The sequence below is a fragment of the Diaphorina citri genome, unplaced genomic scaffold (assembly GCF_000475195.1).
Source record: "Diaphorina citri unplaced genomic scaffold, Diaci psyllid genome assembly version 1.1 scaffold3478, whole genome shotgun sequence".
Lineage (NCBI taxonomy): Eukaryota > Metazoa > Arthropoda > Insecta > Hemiptera > Psyllidae > Diaphorina > Diaphorina citri.
In genome coordinates this window covers 1-13,929 of record NW_007380884.1, presented here as the reverse complement: position 1 = coordinate 13,929, position 13,929 = coordinate 1, and the positions used below count along the sequence as shown (strand labels likewise).

At 39.3% G+C, this 13,929-nt stretch overlaps 1 protein-coding gene and 1 long non-coding RNA gene across 3 annotated transcripts; one reads left to right on the top strand and one right to left on the bottom strand.

The window, feature by feature from the left end:
- Positions 1-1,663: 1,663 nt before the first annotated feature.
- Positions 1,664-4,355, top strand: LOC103520330. 2 transcript variants are annotated; one of them, XR_003394477.1, is made up of 4 exons: positions 1,664-1,888; positions 2,475-2,640; positions 3,057-3,235; positions 3,547-4,355. It is a non-coding gene; the product is annotated as an uncharacterized LOC103520330 (long non-coding RNA). The 2 variants fall into 2 exon arrangements; XR_541940.2 differs by lacking the exon at positions 3,547-4,355 and having other exon boundaries at positions 1,665-1,888; positions 3,057-3,265.
- Positions 4,356-12,520: 8,165 nt separating this feature from the next.
- On the bottom strand, positions 12,521-13,926 carry LOC103520331 (ATP-binding cassette sub-family B member 7, mitochondrial-like; the record flags this gene model as incomplete). Its single annotated transcript, XM_008485420.1, has 3 exons — positions 12,521-12,536; positions 13,086-13,350; positions 13,479-13,926. Coding segments are annotated over 3 exons (729 nt in total), but the record flags the coding sequence as incomplete, so codon positions are not given.
- Positions 13,927-13,929: the final 3 nt, after the last annotated feature.

Below are 13,929 nucleotides of genomic sequence, written 5' to 3'. Positions count from 1 at the left end.
GGCACTACTTTAATAGCCTTACCTAGCAAGCTGGCCATGGGCTTGTTAAGGTGCGCGGCATCACACGGCCCGTACCATGACCAGTAGCCATGACTATGGACTTACCTCGCCAGACTTGACCATCACAGAAAAAAAAGAGCTCAGCCCTCAATTTTGTCTTGATTTTCTGCGGAGGGTGATCAGTTGCTATGGATGAAGGCTCCGTTGATGCGCTTTGATTTATTATTTTTTTTTAAAGTAAGTGTTCTCCGGCCCGTTTTTATTTTTGTAGCAATGAAACACTGCCTACATTAGGCGCCATGGTGGCTGTGTCGTAGCATGCCCATCCCGTAGTTTATGGCCTCTCATCAGATGGGCGAAAGAGACCCATACTTCCGCCCCCCACGCTTGATGTGGCCTGTGGCGTGGCATGCCCATCCCGTAGTTTGCCTTTCGTCAGATGGGCGAGAAGGGGCACAATACTTCCCATTTAGGTGCTGGGTCAACACGAGAACACCAGAAAGTAACCCGTTGAAATATTTGCAATCGAAAAACGAGTACAAATTTTTGTCGATGGTGGGATTCGAACCCGGGACCTTCTGCATGGCAAGCAAGCGCGTTACCACTGGACCAGCCGTGCCCCCATGTTTTGTTTAATGTTTATTTTCTCTTGGGTCGTTACTAGGCGAGGGTCGATGGTCGGTTCTCCGTTGTGGACGCCTACTAATTCCCTGCGAATCGTTGGAGCTAAGCAACTTTGTGCTTCTTCTTTGATGTCTAGAATTCTAGATATTGGACTCTCCGAGACAACACGGATTTTTCCCAACTTTTTACATAGGAATCGACCATTTATTTATAATTTTTACCCATTTGCAACTGCTCCATTGACCATTACTTACATATGTCCAAGTAAACCCTACCGAGCACAAACTCTGAGAATCCCTTATTCATGAATGGATTATGGAATTCAAAAACTACGAGGTGAAAGAGTAGGTCGCGGGAGGAGAGGAGTTGTGAAAATAATGTTAAAAAGCTGTGAGTCCATATACTATCCCATTAAGAGGATACCAAGAGGTGCCATCTAGGCCAGAGAGCTAGCTCAGGGCCCCCGAACTGAAGGGGTCTAATGAGGGGTTTGATAGGTCTGCATCTGCTATCCCAGGGCCTTTTGATGGAACCTAGAAGTACCCTCACTGGTAGGTATATTTCAACCTCCTCAGTTTCTCTAAAATTCACCTGCAGCACTCTAAAGCAGTCCGCATCAGGTTTATTCTAGAGAAAAGCTGTGAGTCCATATACTATCCCATTAAGAGGATACCAAGAGGTGTCATCAAGGCCAAAGAGCTAGCTCAGGGCCCCCGAGTCGTAGGGGTCTGTTGAGGGATATTCAGGTACATACCCTACTTCCTGAGACGGACGTGACCGTAGTCCCATTCAGGTACCCTCAAAAGAGCCAATGTTATTGTCTCAATTGTCTGTGGCTTGACAGGGCTGGAGACGATGGTCAGCAGTTTGGACACTCCTGAAGTTTTTTCTACTGTCGTACTGCTAGTGACATCTACCGGAGAATTCTTCAACTTCTACAAAACTTTACTGAGCACAGCCTACTTTTTTATCTCGTTTGAGAGAACAGAGTAGTCTGTGGTAGTCCATTTTTTTGTTCTTTGATAAAAAAAAAAAAAAAAGTTTTTCCTTTCACTTTAAATTTTTTCGAGTGAGTTTGGAAAATTTAGCAGAGAGTAGAGTACTGAGCACAGGCAGTTTTAGTTTAGTTTTCCGATCAGTGTTCTTCCATGTGTTTGTGTTTTCGGACTAGACAACTTTTGTGAAGATAAAAAATACTGCACCAGAAAGTTTGTTTGGAAGTGAACTAAAAGTTGTGAAAGTTATTTTACAATCCTGACAAGTGGTGAGATTTCTTTTTCCCAAGAAGGAACTTGGAACTTGGCAGTTCTGTTTAGCATACGGTCCTCAAGTTCTTTGTGGTATATATTGAGAGTTTGGTAATCCAGGATAGCTAGGGAAAGAATTAGGCTCCTACCCCATTATGAAAGATTACCTTTGGTCTTGGCTTTAAGTACAGCCTGTTAGAAAAAAAAACTTCCTGTGGGATAAGGAAAGTTAGGAAAAAGATCTTCAGGTATCAGAGCTCATGCACTTGGTTGAAACAAATTTGGTTTAGAACTGATAAGAAATGGTCTAAAATTTAGTTAGTTTTGGGAGAATGAAAAGCTTAGGTTACAAATTTTGAACAGGTTTGATAGAGGGAACAGGATAGAAAGACAGTGCTGTTTTGAGAACAAACCTTATCTGATCAGGATAAAGTTTGCTCCAGGCAGGAATTGAACCCACAACCTAGCACTTACAATTTAGGGCCCTCTTCAAGTTAACTAGAGTGCCAGCAGCCCAGCAGTCATAGGTTGTCATTTTAAGTGGGTCCAATTTTAACCTACCTGGCCAATTTTAACTTTAACTCACATCTTTTCTTTGTAAAGGACCTAAGCATTCATAACAACAAAAAAACATAAAAAAATGCCTTTCATGGATATTTGTAAATTTCAATAATCTGAAGTGAATTTTATTGTTCTGACAAATTCAAATTTTTGTTGTGTGTTTCCCCTGTTTTGTTTGGATTTCTCTTTGTTGAGTACTTAAGTGAAGGTAAGTTTGGCTGAAGTAAAGAAACTGGTCTCACCTAAGTAGGTTATAAGAATTTAAAAAAAAAAAAAAAAATCTGGTGCATTTCTCATAGAAGCTATGAAAAGAAGACTTCCTTTCTTATCTATGGTTTTTCCTTACCCCCTTTCTTACCACTTATTGATAATAGTATTTAAATGATTATTCAACTTGGATACCATCAGCAGATCTCTAGATCTACTGTATAATTATGTGTTTACAGCTTCCCCCTTTAGGAAATCTCATTACAGTCATTATTTCACAACATTGAAACATATTTATTAAAAAAAAAAAAAAAAAAAAAAAAAAAATTTTCAAAACCTTCCAGTCTCATTCTGGCAAAATATAAGCAAGGTATATTCTATTCTATTCTTAATTAATTATTAATGATCCTCTTTCAGAAAGCCATGGATCTTCGAGTATCCGTATGACTACATTCCTTACGCTGAGGTGCAGAACCGGAAATCTGTCTCGCTGTACAACGAGAGTGTGAAAGTGGTGGCGGAGAAACTTTGTCTGTTACAATCGGAAAGATATCAAGCTTCTGCCCGGACATGTCCTGTTTGATGTGTACTATGCGGTGAGTGATTTATTTCTATTACAGTCCAATCTGTCTCATTCATTTTGAGCTGTCTAAATAGAGGATATTTTTTATAATATGATGTAGGTATGTAACTGATGCTGATGCCATCATTTTGTGGTTGTGCTTTTTTTTTTTTTTTTTTTTTTTTTTTTTTTTAATCACTTCTCCACCTCTGTATCAATTTCTCCTACATTAGATTGCACTCAGCATTACCTCCCCCCCCCCTCTCAAGCCAAGATGTTGAAGATGTCACTCAAGACATTTTGTTCTGGCATTTGGTTTTTGATAGTGTTTGTTTTGTCCGCTAGGGTCATCAAGACATTCCCCCCACTCTTCTTTGTTATTTGTGAAAAAAGTCATCCCCACTCAGATGCTGGATGGTGTAGAAAAATGCTAGCATTTTCTAGCATCCAATAAAAAACAATAAAAAAATATGACTTACTAAACCTGGATAAACCAAATTCTTTGACTTGACTTGGACTCAAACTAAAAACTTCCAGATCCCAATACTTGGGAATTTTCAACCTTAGTGTATGTCGTCAGAGGTACTTTAGTTATCTGTTGCATATGTCACCAAATCATGGGCCATAAAACCTACCTACCTATGTCCCTAGTTTTTCCCCCCTAGTGCAACTCACATTACCAATATAATGACATGAAATTGCTTAAGTGATCTGGGAGCTGTTGCATTCAGGGCTAACCTTCAGAATTGGGTAACCACAGTCCTCAGGCTAGGGAATATATTGAGGAATTTGTGTGAATCAATTGGAACGCTTCTGCTCTATAATTTCCCCTGTAGCTTTCACAGTATATTGTGGGTGGTAGGTGTATGTGACTTCAAATAAGTAGATTGTAAGTACAGGGTTTCTCAGGATTTTTTTTTAAGAGTTCGATAGAGCGAACTGTAACTGCTGATGTCTTACTGTCCCGAAAACGAAGAGAGAAGGAAGACAGGACAGGAAAAGGCAGTCATTCCAGGAACGACCATTATCTGCTTAGGATAAAATCCGCCCAGACGAAAATCGAACCCACATCCCAAAAGTATAAAATTCTAAAGCAATGTCCACTTCGTCTTTTCTGTGGACAATTTTTTTTTGTCCTGTATAAATACATATTTTTTAGCCACCCTGTACATGGTTCCCATGTTTGTATTTATTTTATTTCACCATTAAAATTCTCCCCCCTATATTTTGCCTGCAAGATCATCATAATATGAAGGTACCTACCAATTTTTATGGTCAGTTCGTCAGTATAGCAATATCCCCATCTGAGGCAGGAGTTCCTTTCTCTTCAGACACCTGAGGAGATGGAGGCTAAAGGTAGTAACACACTACCACGTTACATAACGTGATGGTAGTGTGGCTGTCCTGAACAAAATTACCTACAATATTATGGGAAAAGATTGAACTATATCTTTCCGACTCCCCATGACTTCACGTGACGTGATGGTAGTGTGTTTCCACCTTAAGTTTCATGCTTGAGACAAAGTGTTATTGAATTTACGGATACTAGTAAAAGAAGACATTTTTGTAGGATGTCTGGGGCCAGTAGAAGAACCTCTCCTTTTTTTTTTTTTTTTTTTTTTTTGAAGAAAAAGGTTTGTTAGAGGGAACTGTAACTCCTAAGGTCTTACCGTCCCGAAATATCCGGAGAGAAGGAAACAGGATAGGAGAGAAGCCAGTCGTTCCGAGAACGAACCTTATCTGGTTGAAAAAAAAAATCCGCGCCGGGCCGGGAATCGGATCCATGACCTAGCGCTCACAAGGCAGACGTACTAAAAGTCTAAATTAAGAGTGGTCTTGAATTTTCGGACACATTGGTTTAAAAAAAAAAAAAAAAAAAAAAATGACCATATTCATAAGTTTTTTTTTGTACCTAGCTTGTCTGGGGTCAGTAGGTAGGATAACCTTACAGGTGTAGGTGCATAACTGTGTTAGGTGACAGTCCTTCAGGCATTAACCTTGCCTTGGGGGAGTTTACTTTCCACTCAAGAATCTGATTATTACAAATCTATAAATCAATTTGGAATCTCCAATTAGTATAGTAGGGATTTGCATTTTATTTGTTTCGCTACTTATCTTGGTGATTAAGTGATTACATGAACTGTATCCCACTTAGATAAGTAATGTTATTTAATAATAACTTGATAGATATACCAGCTTATTCATTGCTACTGTACGAGCTCTTATCGCATGAACATACCTATTAGGCTCTACTTACGATGTTTAAGTTAACCCAATAAAATAGGGAGTTTTCCATACTAGGCTCAACTTATCATATTTTTTTTTTAGCCCAGTAAGAAAAGCGTTTAGGGCATACTTCGATGTTTGATTTTAGCCCAGTAAAAAAGAGAGTTTTCCCCTCTTAAAAATTCAACCACTTATCTCGGTGGGGTAATGGCTCGCTTACTTATCAGGAGGGCACGGATTCAATCTCAGCCGAGGTATAGAATTTTAAGACCCTGACCGCAACAATAATAGTAGCCTACTGCTGGAGTAAAGGGACTTTTAAGTCCTATTCGGGCAGTATAAATAAGCACTATTATTAAACTAATCTTCCTCTTCCTTGCCCCCTCCCGTGTTCAGACGGGGTCGGCGTTTTTCGTCAGCCTCTCAATCAGCCCTTGCTACTTAGCTGTGATTTGCTTAAGGCTGAAATTTGTTACCTATTTGGTTTTGGCTACAAAAATATTACGAGTGGATGCCCTTCGCACTCAACCTTTGCTATTTATTTAGCAAGGAAAATTTCAGGCTGGTCTACTCCCTGTTTAAAGTCCCCCAGCCAGACTAAACTGGTCTACTCCCTGTTTAAATTCCCCCAGCTAAACTAAGCTGGTCTACTCCCTGTTTAAATTCCCCAGCCAGACTTCAATTTGGCTGATACTAATAAACTAAACTTAACCAGTACGACAACAACGGATAAACTGAACAAAATTTTCAAACATTTTGGCCCTTTTTTCCCCTTATTGCCTGGTCTAGAAGTGATGTATCGAGATTCACGACTGAACGGTAGTTGACTGGACTAGAACCTTGTTATTAGTTTCTCGATTGATCAGTTTCCAATCACGCAATCACTATTTGATCGGGGAAAAGTACCTTGAAACCTATACTTAGGGGAAGTGTACTCGTGATTGACCCATGTAAAAACGTGACAGTTATTGGCCCCTCAATGGTCACCCCCATAAAGTCTGTTCTGCACAAACTTATTCAAGATCTAAGGTTATCTGAAATGTTTAGAAGAAAGAATGCTATCTTTTGATAACTTGGGATCTTTAAAATATTTGTACAGTACAGTACAGTACAGATGGGGGTGGACTTTTGGATTCACTGAGGGTACAATAAACAATAACTGGCAAGTTTTTGACATGGGACAATAATTGGTACACTTACCCTCTATGCATTGGAACCTATAATTATGTATATACCTACCTGATAGCTGATAGGGTACGTACCTATTAGGTATGTGTGTTTTATGCACCCAACGAATGATATGAAGTTGGTATTTATATTAGATGTTTAATAATCTAATGAGATAGGAATAAGTAGGTATTTAATATTTATATATTACTTAGGTGTTTAATTCACGGAGCATCCTGTCTATTTTCATTTGTGGATTTGTCTGGAAGAAAATGGAAAGGAAATGTAAATAAGTTAAGTTATTATTCATAGACTTAGATACTATTAATAATTTTATTTTCCATTACATCGTGTGATAAATTGAAAATTGATAATGTGTAAACAGACGTTGTTTACGAATTGATATTAAGGACGTTAGACTCGGAACTTTTCCAGATTTTCTATGAGAAAACTTAGAAAACCCATTCAAGTGCTCATATCACAATATCAGTTGCTATACGAGTAATCCCCTTCATAATGTTTACTCGCTTGTCACTTTGATTTCAAGAGGTTTGACAGAGGGAACTGTCAACTGTAACTGCTAAGGTCTTATCGTCCCGAAATCGAAGAGAGCAGAAGGATAGGATAGGAGAAAACCAGTCGTTCCGAGAACGAATCTAATCTGTTGAGATGAAAGTTCGCCCCGGACGGGAATTGAACCCGTGACCTAGGGCTTAGAAGGCAGGCGCGCTGCCCTTTAAGCTAACTACATAGGTTGGCTTTGTGTTTAATGGGCTCATCCTAAACCGCAGTCAACCACCGTGAGGACCTGTGCTTTTTCTTTAAAAGCAGAGAAAGCCCTTTGAAGAACTGCCAATGCTAATGTTGAAGAACTGCCAGCCAGCTAGGCTGGTTAGCTGTTCTCCTGTTTATAGTCCCATAGCTAGACACTAGTCTACTCTCTGTTGAACGTCCCCTAGCCTTGGATTTTTAATTACCTACTCTTTGTTTTAATTTGTTCTATCAGGCTTTTCTCCATAAAAACTCGATTAAAAAAAAAATTCCCCTCGTGTCAATATGAAATTGAAATAATATTACGTCCGTCACACAGAATAGATGGTACCTCATACCTACATACTTGCCTATCTATACCCTCTGAACTTACCTCTCTATCACCCATACCCTCCTAAACCTACTTTTTGATTAATATGACGCATGTATAGCAATAATAATTAAATGACATGAACACAAACTACGTTCGACGTCACAGCTAAGCGTCATTCTACCTCCATTCATAGACAGGTGTTTCACACTGGGGGTTGGGTGGAAAAGAGCGCTCTATATTTAATTTGAAGGCCGTTGACCCCGACAGAGAGGCGAGTTTTTCCCAGTAATGTTTCACACGCTAGGAATTTCATTGTAACAGTTCAACAATTAAGTTAAACAATGAAATAGCCGTAACGTTGGTCATACCTGCCCAGATGTCCATGCATATTATGTACGTTTGTATAAGCTTAGAAAGAATAGAATACCTAGAATATACCATGTTTATCCTGCTCAAATGAGAGTAAAAAGCAGTATCCCAGCAGTCACAAGCACCCAAGCTTAACCCATGCTTTGGGCAGCCGATTATATTATTATTATTTTTAAGAGGTTTGATTTTGATAGAGGGAACTGTAACTGCCAGGGTCATTTCGTCCCGAAATCGAAGAGAGAAGGGAGACAAGATAGGAGACAGCCAGCCGTTCCGAGAACATTATCCGTTCAGGATAAAATCCGCCCCGGGCGGGAATCGAACCGCGGCCTAGCGCTTACAAGGTACACGCGCTACCAATCAAGCTAACTAGGCTGGTAAACTATTTTCCTTATAGAAAAGAAAGATACCTTATACCTAGGAAAGATAATGAAAGTAACTAATTAGGCTGGCAAACTACTTTCCTAAGAAAAGAAAGATAACTTGAGTATATCAAAGAAGCTGGTCTACTCCCTGTTTAAATTCCCCAGCCAGACTTCAATTTGGCTGATACTAATAAACTAAACTTAACCAGTACGACAACAACTGATAAACTGAACAAAAATTTCGGCCCTTTTCTTCCCTTATTGCCTGGTCTAGAAGTGATGTATCGAGGTTCACGACTGAACGGTAGTTGACTGGACTAGAACCTTGTTATTAGTTTCTCGATTGATCAGTTTCCAATCACGCAATCACTATTTGATCGGGGAAAAGTACTTTGAAACCTATACTTAGGGGAAGTGTACTCGTGATTGACCCATGTAAAAACGTGACAGTTATTGGTCACCCCCATAAAGTCTGTACTGCACAAACTTATTCAAGATCTAAGGTTATCTGAAATGTTTAGAAGAAAGAATGCTGTCTTTTGATAACTTGGGATCTTAAAAATATTTGTACAGTACAGATGGGGGTGGGCTTTTGGATTCACTGAGGGTACAATAACTGGCAAGTTTTTGACATGGGGCAATAATTGGTACACTTACCCTCTATGCACTGGAACCTATAATTATGTATATACATATTATACATAGGTACCTACCTGATAGCTGATAGGGTACGTACGTAGGTATGTGTGTTTTATGCACCTAATGAACGATATGAAGTTGGTATTTATATTAGATGTTTAATAATCTAATGAGATAGGAATAAGTAGGTATTTATATTACTTAGGTGTTTAATTCACGGAGCATCCTGTCTATTTTCATTTGTGGATTTGTCTGGAAGAAAATGGAAAGGAAATGTAAATAAGTTAAGTTATTATTCATGGACTTAGATACTATTATTAATTTTATTTTCCATTACATCGTGCGATAAATTGATAATGTGTAAACAGACGTTGTTTACGAATTGATATTAAGGACGTTAGACTCGGAACTTTTCCAGATTTTCTATGAGAAAACTTAGAAAACCCATTCAAGTGCTCATATCACAATATCAGTTGCTATACGAGTAATCCCCTTCATAATGTTTATTTACTCGCTTGTCACTTTGATTTCAAGAGGTTTGACAGAGGGAACTGTAACTGCTAAGGTCTTATCGTCCCGAAATCGAAGAGAGAAGAAGGATAGGATAGGAGAAAACCAGTCGTTCCGAGAACGAATCTAATCTGTTGAGATGAAAGTTCGCCCCGGACGGGAATCGAACCCGTGACCTAAGGCTTAGAAGGCAGGCGCGCTGCCCTTTAAGCTAACTAGGTTGGCTTTGTGTTTAATAGGCTCATCCTGAACCTGAACCGCAGTCAACCGTCGTGAGGACTTGTGCTTTTTCTTTAAAAGTAGAGAAAGCCCTTTGAAGAACTGCCAATGCTAATGCTGAAGAACTGCCAGCCAGCTAGGCTGGTAAGAGTTAGCTGTTCTCCTGTTTATAGTCCCATAGCTAGAGACTAGTCTACTCTCTGTTGAACGTCCCCTAGCCTTGGATTTTTAATTACCTTACTCTTTGTTTTAATTTCTTCTATCAGGCTTTTCTCCATAAAAACTTGATAAAAAAAAATTCCCCTCGTGTCAATATGAAATTGAAATAATATTACGACCGTCACACAGAATAGATGGTAGTTACCTCATACCTCATACTTGCCTATCTATACCCTCTGAACTTACCTCTCTATCACCCATACCCTCCTCAACCTACTTTACCTGTAACAGGAGAAAACTCTATTCTTTCCATGAGGAGTATTTCTAGGCTTCTCAACATTGGACCTCTGAACGTAATTTATGACGCATGTATAGCAATAATAATTAAATGACATGAACACAAACTACGTTCGACGTCACAGCTAAGCGTCATTCTACCTCCATTCATAGACAGGTGTTTCACACTGGGGGTTGGGTGGAAAAGAGCGCTCTATATTTAATTTGAAGGCCGTTGACCCTGACAGAGCGTCGAGTTATTCCCTGTAATGTTTCATACGCTAGGAATTTCATTGTAACAGTTCAACAATTAAGTTAAACAATGAAATAGCCGTAACGTTGGTCATACCTGCCAAGATGTCCATGCATATTATGTACGTTTGTATAAGCTTAGAAAGAATAGAATACCTAGAATCCTAGAATATACCATGTTTATCCTGCTCAAATGAGAGTAAAAAGCAGTATCCCAGCAGTCACAAGCACCCAAGCTTAACCCATGCTTTGGGCAGCCGATTATATTATTATTATTTTTATTTTTAAAATTAAAATCTTCGAGTTGCCAAAAAAAGTTTTGGAGATGCTACAAAATTTTGTCGCGCTATTGCACTAAAAATAAAAACATCTGATTTCGTTTTTGTTTACAAGACTGATTTATTTTGAAAGAGGAATAATTTAAATTAGTTTCCGTCAGAATGCACCACCTATTAAGCGAGATACTGTGGTGTTCCACATTACCAGCATGTTCCATAATACCACCACTTCCTCTACTGTAAAATTAGTTCTCTATTTTATTGTTATTATAGGTTGCGGGTTCGATAAAATGTAGATCAAAAGTCTTCTAGGGACGAACCTCGAGAAATGTACGGCTCGGCCGCTATTCAAGACTTTAGTTTTGCAAAAGCTCAAAAATGTTCACTCTTCTTAAGACTTTAGTTTTCGGCCCGAGTCATTCAAACTTTGCAGAGAGGTTCTTTATAAAATGTAGATCAAAAGTCTCTTTGGGAAGAACCTCGAAAAATGTACGGCTCGGCCGCTATATTCAAGACTTTAGTTTTGCAAAAGCTCAAAAATGTTCACTCTTCTCAAGACTTTAGTTCTCGGCCCAAGTCTATCAAAATTTGTTGAGAGGTTCTTTATAAAATGTGGATCAAAAGTCTCCTTGAGACGAACCTCGAGAAATGTACGGCTCGGCCGTTATTCAAGTCTTTAGTTTTGCGCCTGTTCTAGACCATAGGAAATTTACTTAATCGTCTTCGTTTCTGAAAGGAAATGACATCTAAACTTAAACCAAAGCAATAACGACGCCACTGTTGATCACCAAAGCCGACAGTCACCAAAGTAACTACAAGCTGTACTTACTAGTATCTACTTGTAGTATTCTAGTTGTCTAAGCTTTTTCATGGTCATCTCGGAGTGAGCTTATGAAACCGGATTGTTATGTTAGAATCTCGCCTGGTTAAATAATACTCGATTGTATAAAATGTGGATCTCTTACGTTATACATGTTGAATAATACGAGAATCTTTTTGTTGATGGTTGTCACAATCTGCGCGTGGTCAAGGGTCGCTGGTTCGAAATCCAGCCAGGGCATATGTATATATATATTCAAGAAGAAAAGGAGGAAACCCTCGTTTTTTTTTTATTTTTTTATTATTATTGGCTTAGCTTTTATTTCACTTTAGTTTTCGGCCCGAGTCATTCAAACTTTGCAGAGAGGTTCTTTATAAAATGTAGATCAAAAGTCTCTTTGGGACGAACCTCGAGAAATGTACGGCTCGGCCGCTATTCAAGACTTTAGTTTTGCAAAAGCTCAAAAATGTTCACTCTTTTTATGACTCAAGTTTTCGGCCTAAGTCAATCAAACTTCGTAGAGAGGTTCTTTATGAAATGTAGATCAAAAGTCTCCTTGGGACGAACCTCGAAAAATGTACGGCTCGGCCGCTATTCAAGACTTTAGTTTTGCAAAAGCTCAAAAATGTTCACTCTTAAGACTTTAGTTTTCGGCTCGAGTCATTCAAACTTTGCAGAGAGGTTCTTTATAAAATGTGGATCAAAAGTCTCTTGAGGACGAACCTCGAGAAATGTACGGCTCGGCCGCTATTCAAGACTTTAGTTTTGCAAAAGCTCAAAAATGTTCACTCTTCTCAAGACTTTAGTTCTCGGCCCAAGTCCATCAAAATTTGTTGAGAGGTTCTTTATAAAATGTGGATCAAAAGTCTCCTTGGGACGAAACTCGAGAAATGTACGGCTCGGCCGCTATTCAAGTCTTTAGTTTTGCGCCTGTTCTAGACCATAGGAAATTTACTTAATCGTCTTCGTTTCTGAAAGGAGATGACATCTAAACTTAAACCAAAGCAATAACGACGCCACTGTTGATCACCAAAGCCGACAGTCACCAAAGTAACTACAAGATATACTTACTAGTATCTGTAGTATTCTAGTTGTCCAAGCTTTTTCATGGTCATCTCGGAGTGAGCTTATGAAACCGGATTGTTATGTTAGAATCTCGCCTGGTTAAATAATACTCGATTGTATAATACGTATGTGGATCTCTTACGTTATAAGTACATGTTGAATAATACGAGAATCTTTTTGTTGATGGTTGTCACAACCTGCGCGTGATCAAGGGTGGCTGGTTCGAAATCCAGCCAGGGCATACATATATTATGTATATATATTCAAGAAGAAAAGGAGGAAACTCTTTTTTTTTATTGGCTTAGCTTTTATTTCTTTACCGGATTTTCTAAGCCAAAAATAAGGATTTTACCAACGTACAGCGGATGAAGTTCTGTTTTTGCCAGGTTAGTAAACAATCTAGAAGTTGGTGTGGTTCAAATGACTGTAAATTCAAGACTAATGTCAACATCAACTTTCCGATAGCGCTCTGACCAAAGTTCAACGTTGCCAGACTGGTACTTGTCTTGAGTGCTGCCTGTTCGTATTTCTTGAGAACACCCTCGTACCTATCAGCCTCGAACTTTTCGTTGTTGAAATATTTGACTGTTTCATAGTTTATAAGTGAGTCAATGGCTTTATTCCCGGCTTCGTTTTCTGCTTTGTTCATGTTGACTCGGAATTGCGTCCGCCATTGTGTAATGCTCAAGGTGTAGGCCGTGTAGATTCCAACACAGCTGACTGCAAGGAGAGAGAACTCACTTCCACACTTGTAACTCAGAATGCTGCTGATCAAAGCTAATTCGAAGATGGTTGGGACGATATTAATTGTGTAATGCTCAAGGTGTAGGCCGTGTAGATTCCAACACAGCTGACTGCAAGGAGAGAGAACTCACTTCCACACTTGTAACTCAGGATGCTGCTGATCAAAGCTAATTCGAAGATGGTTGGGACGATATTGAATACCATCGCTGAGAGAACAAAGTTGATGCCACGACTTCCCCGGTCGATGATTTTGCTGAGAGCGCCCGTCTGACGGTTCAAGTGGAACGCCAAGTCTAGATTGTGAAGATGAAGGAAGACGTTCTTTGCTATTTTACGTATGGATCGTTGTGCAACGCTAGCGAACACAGCGTTCCTCAACTCATTAAATCCAGACGAGCAGATGCGTGCTATGCCGTAGCCTAGAATAATGCTGGTTGCAGACGCAATGAGAGCATCTGTTGCATTGGTAAGTTCCAACAGAGCGCCATCGCTGACAATACCTGTGTTGAGTTCATCCACTGCATACTTGAAGAGGAAAGGTACAGCTACATTGGC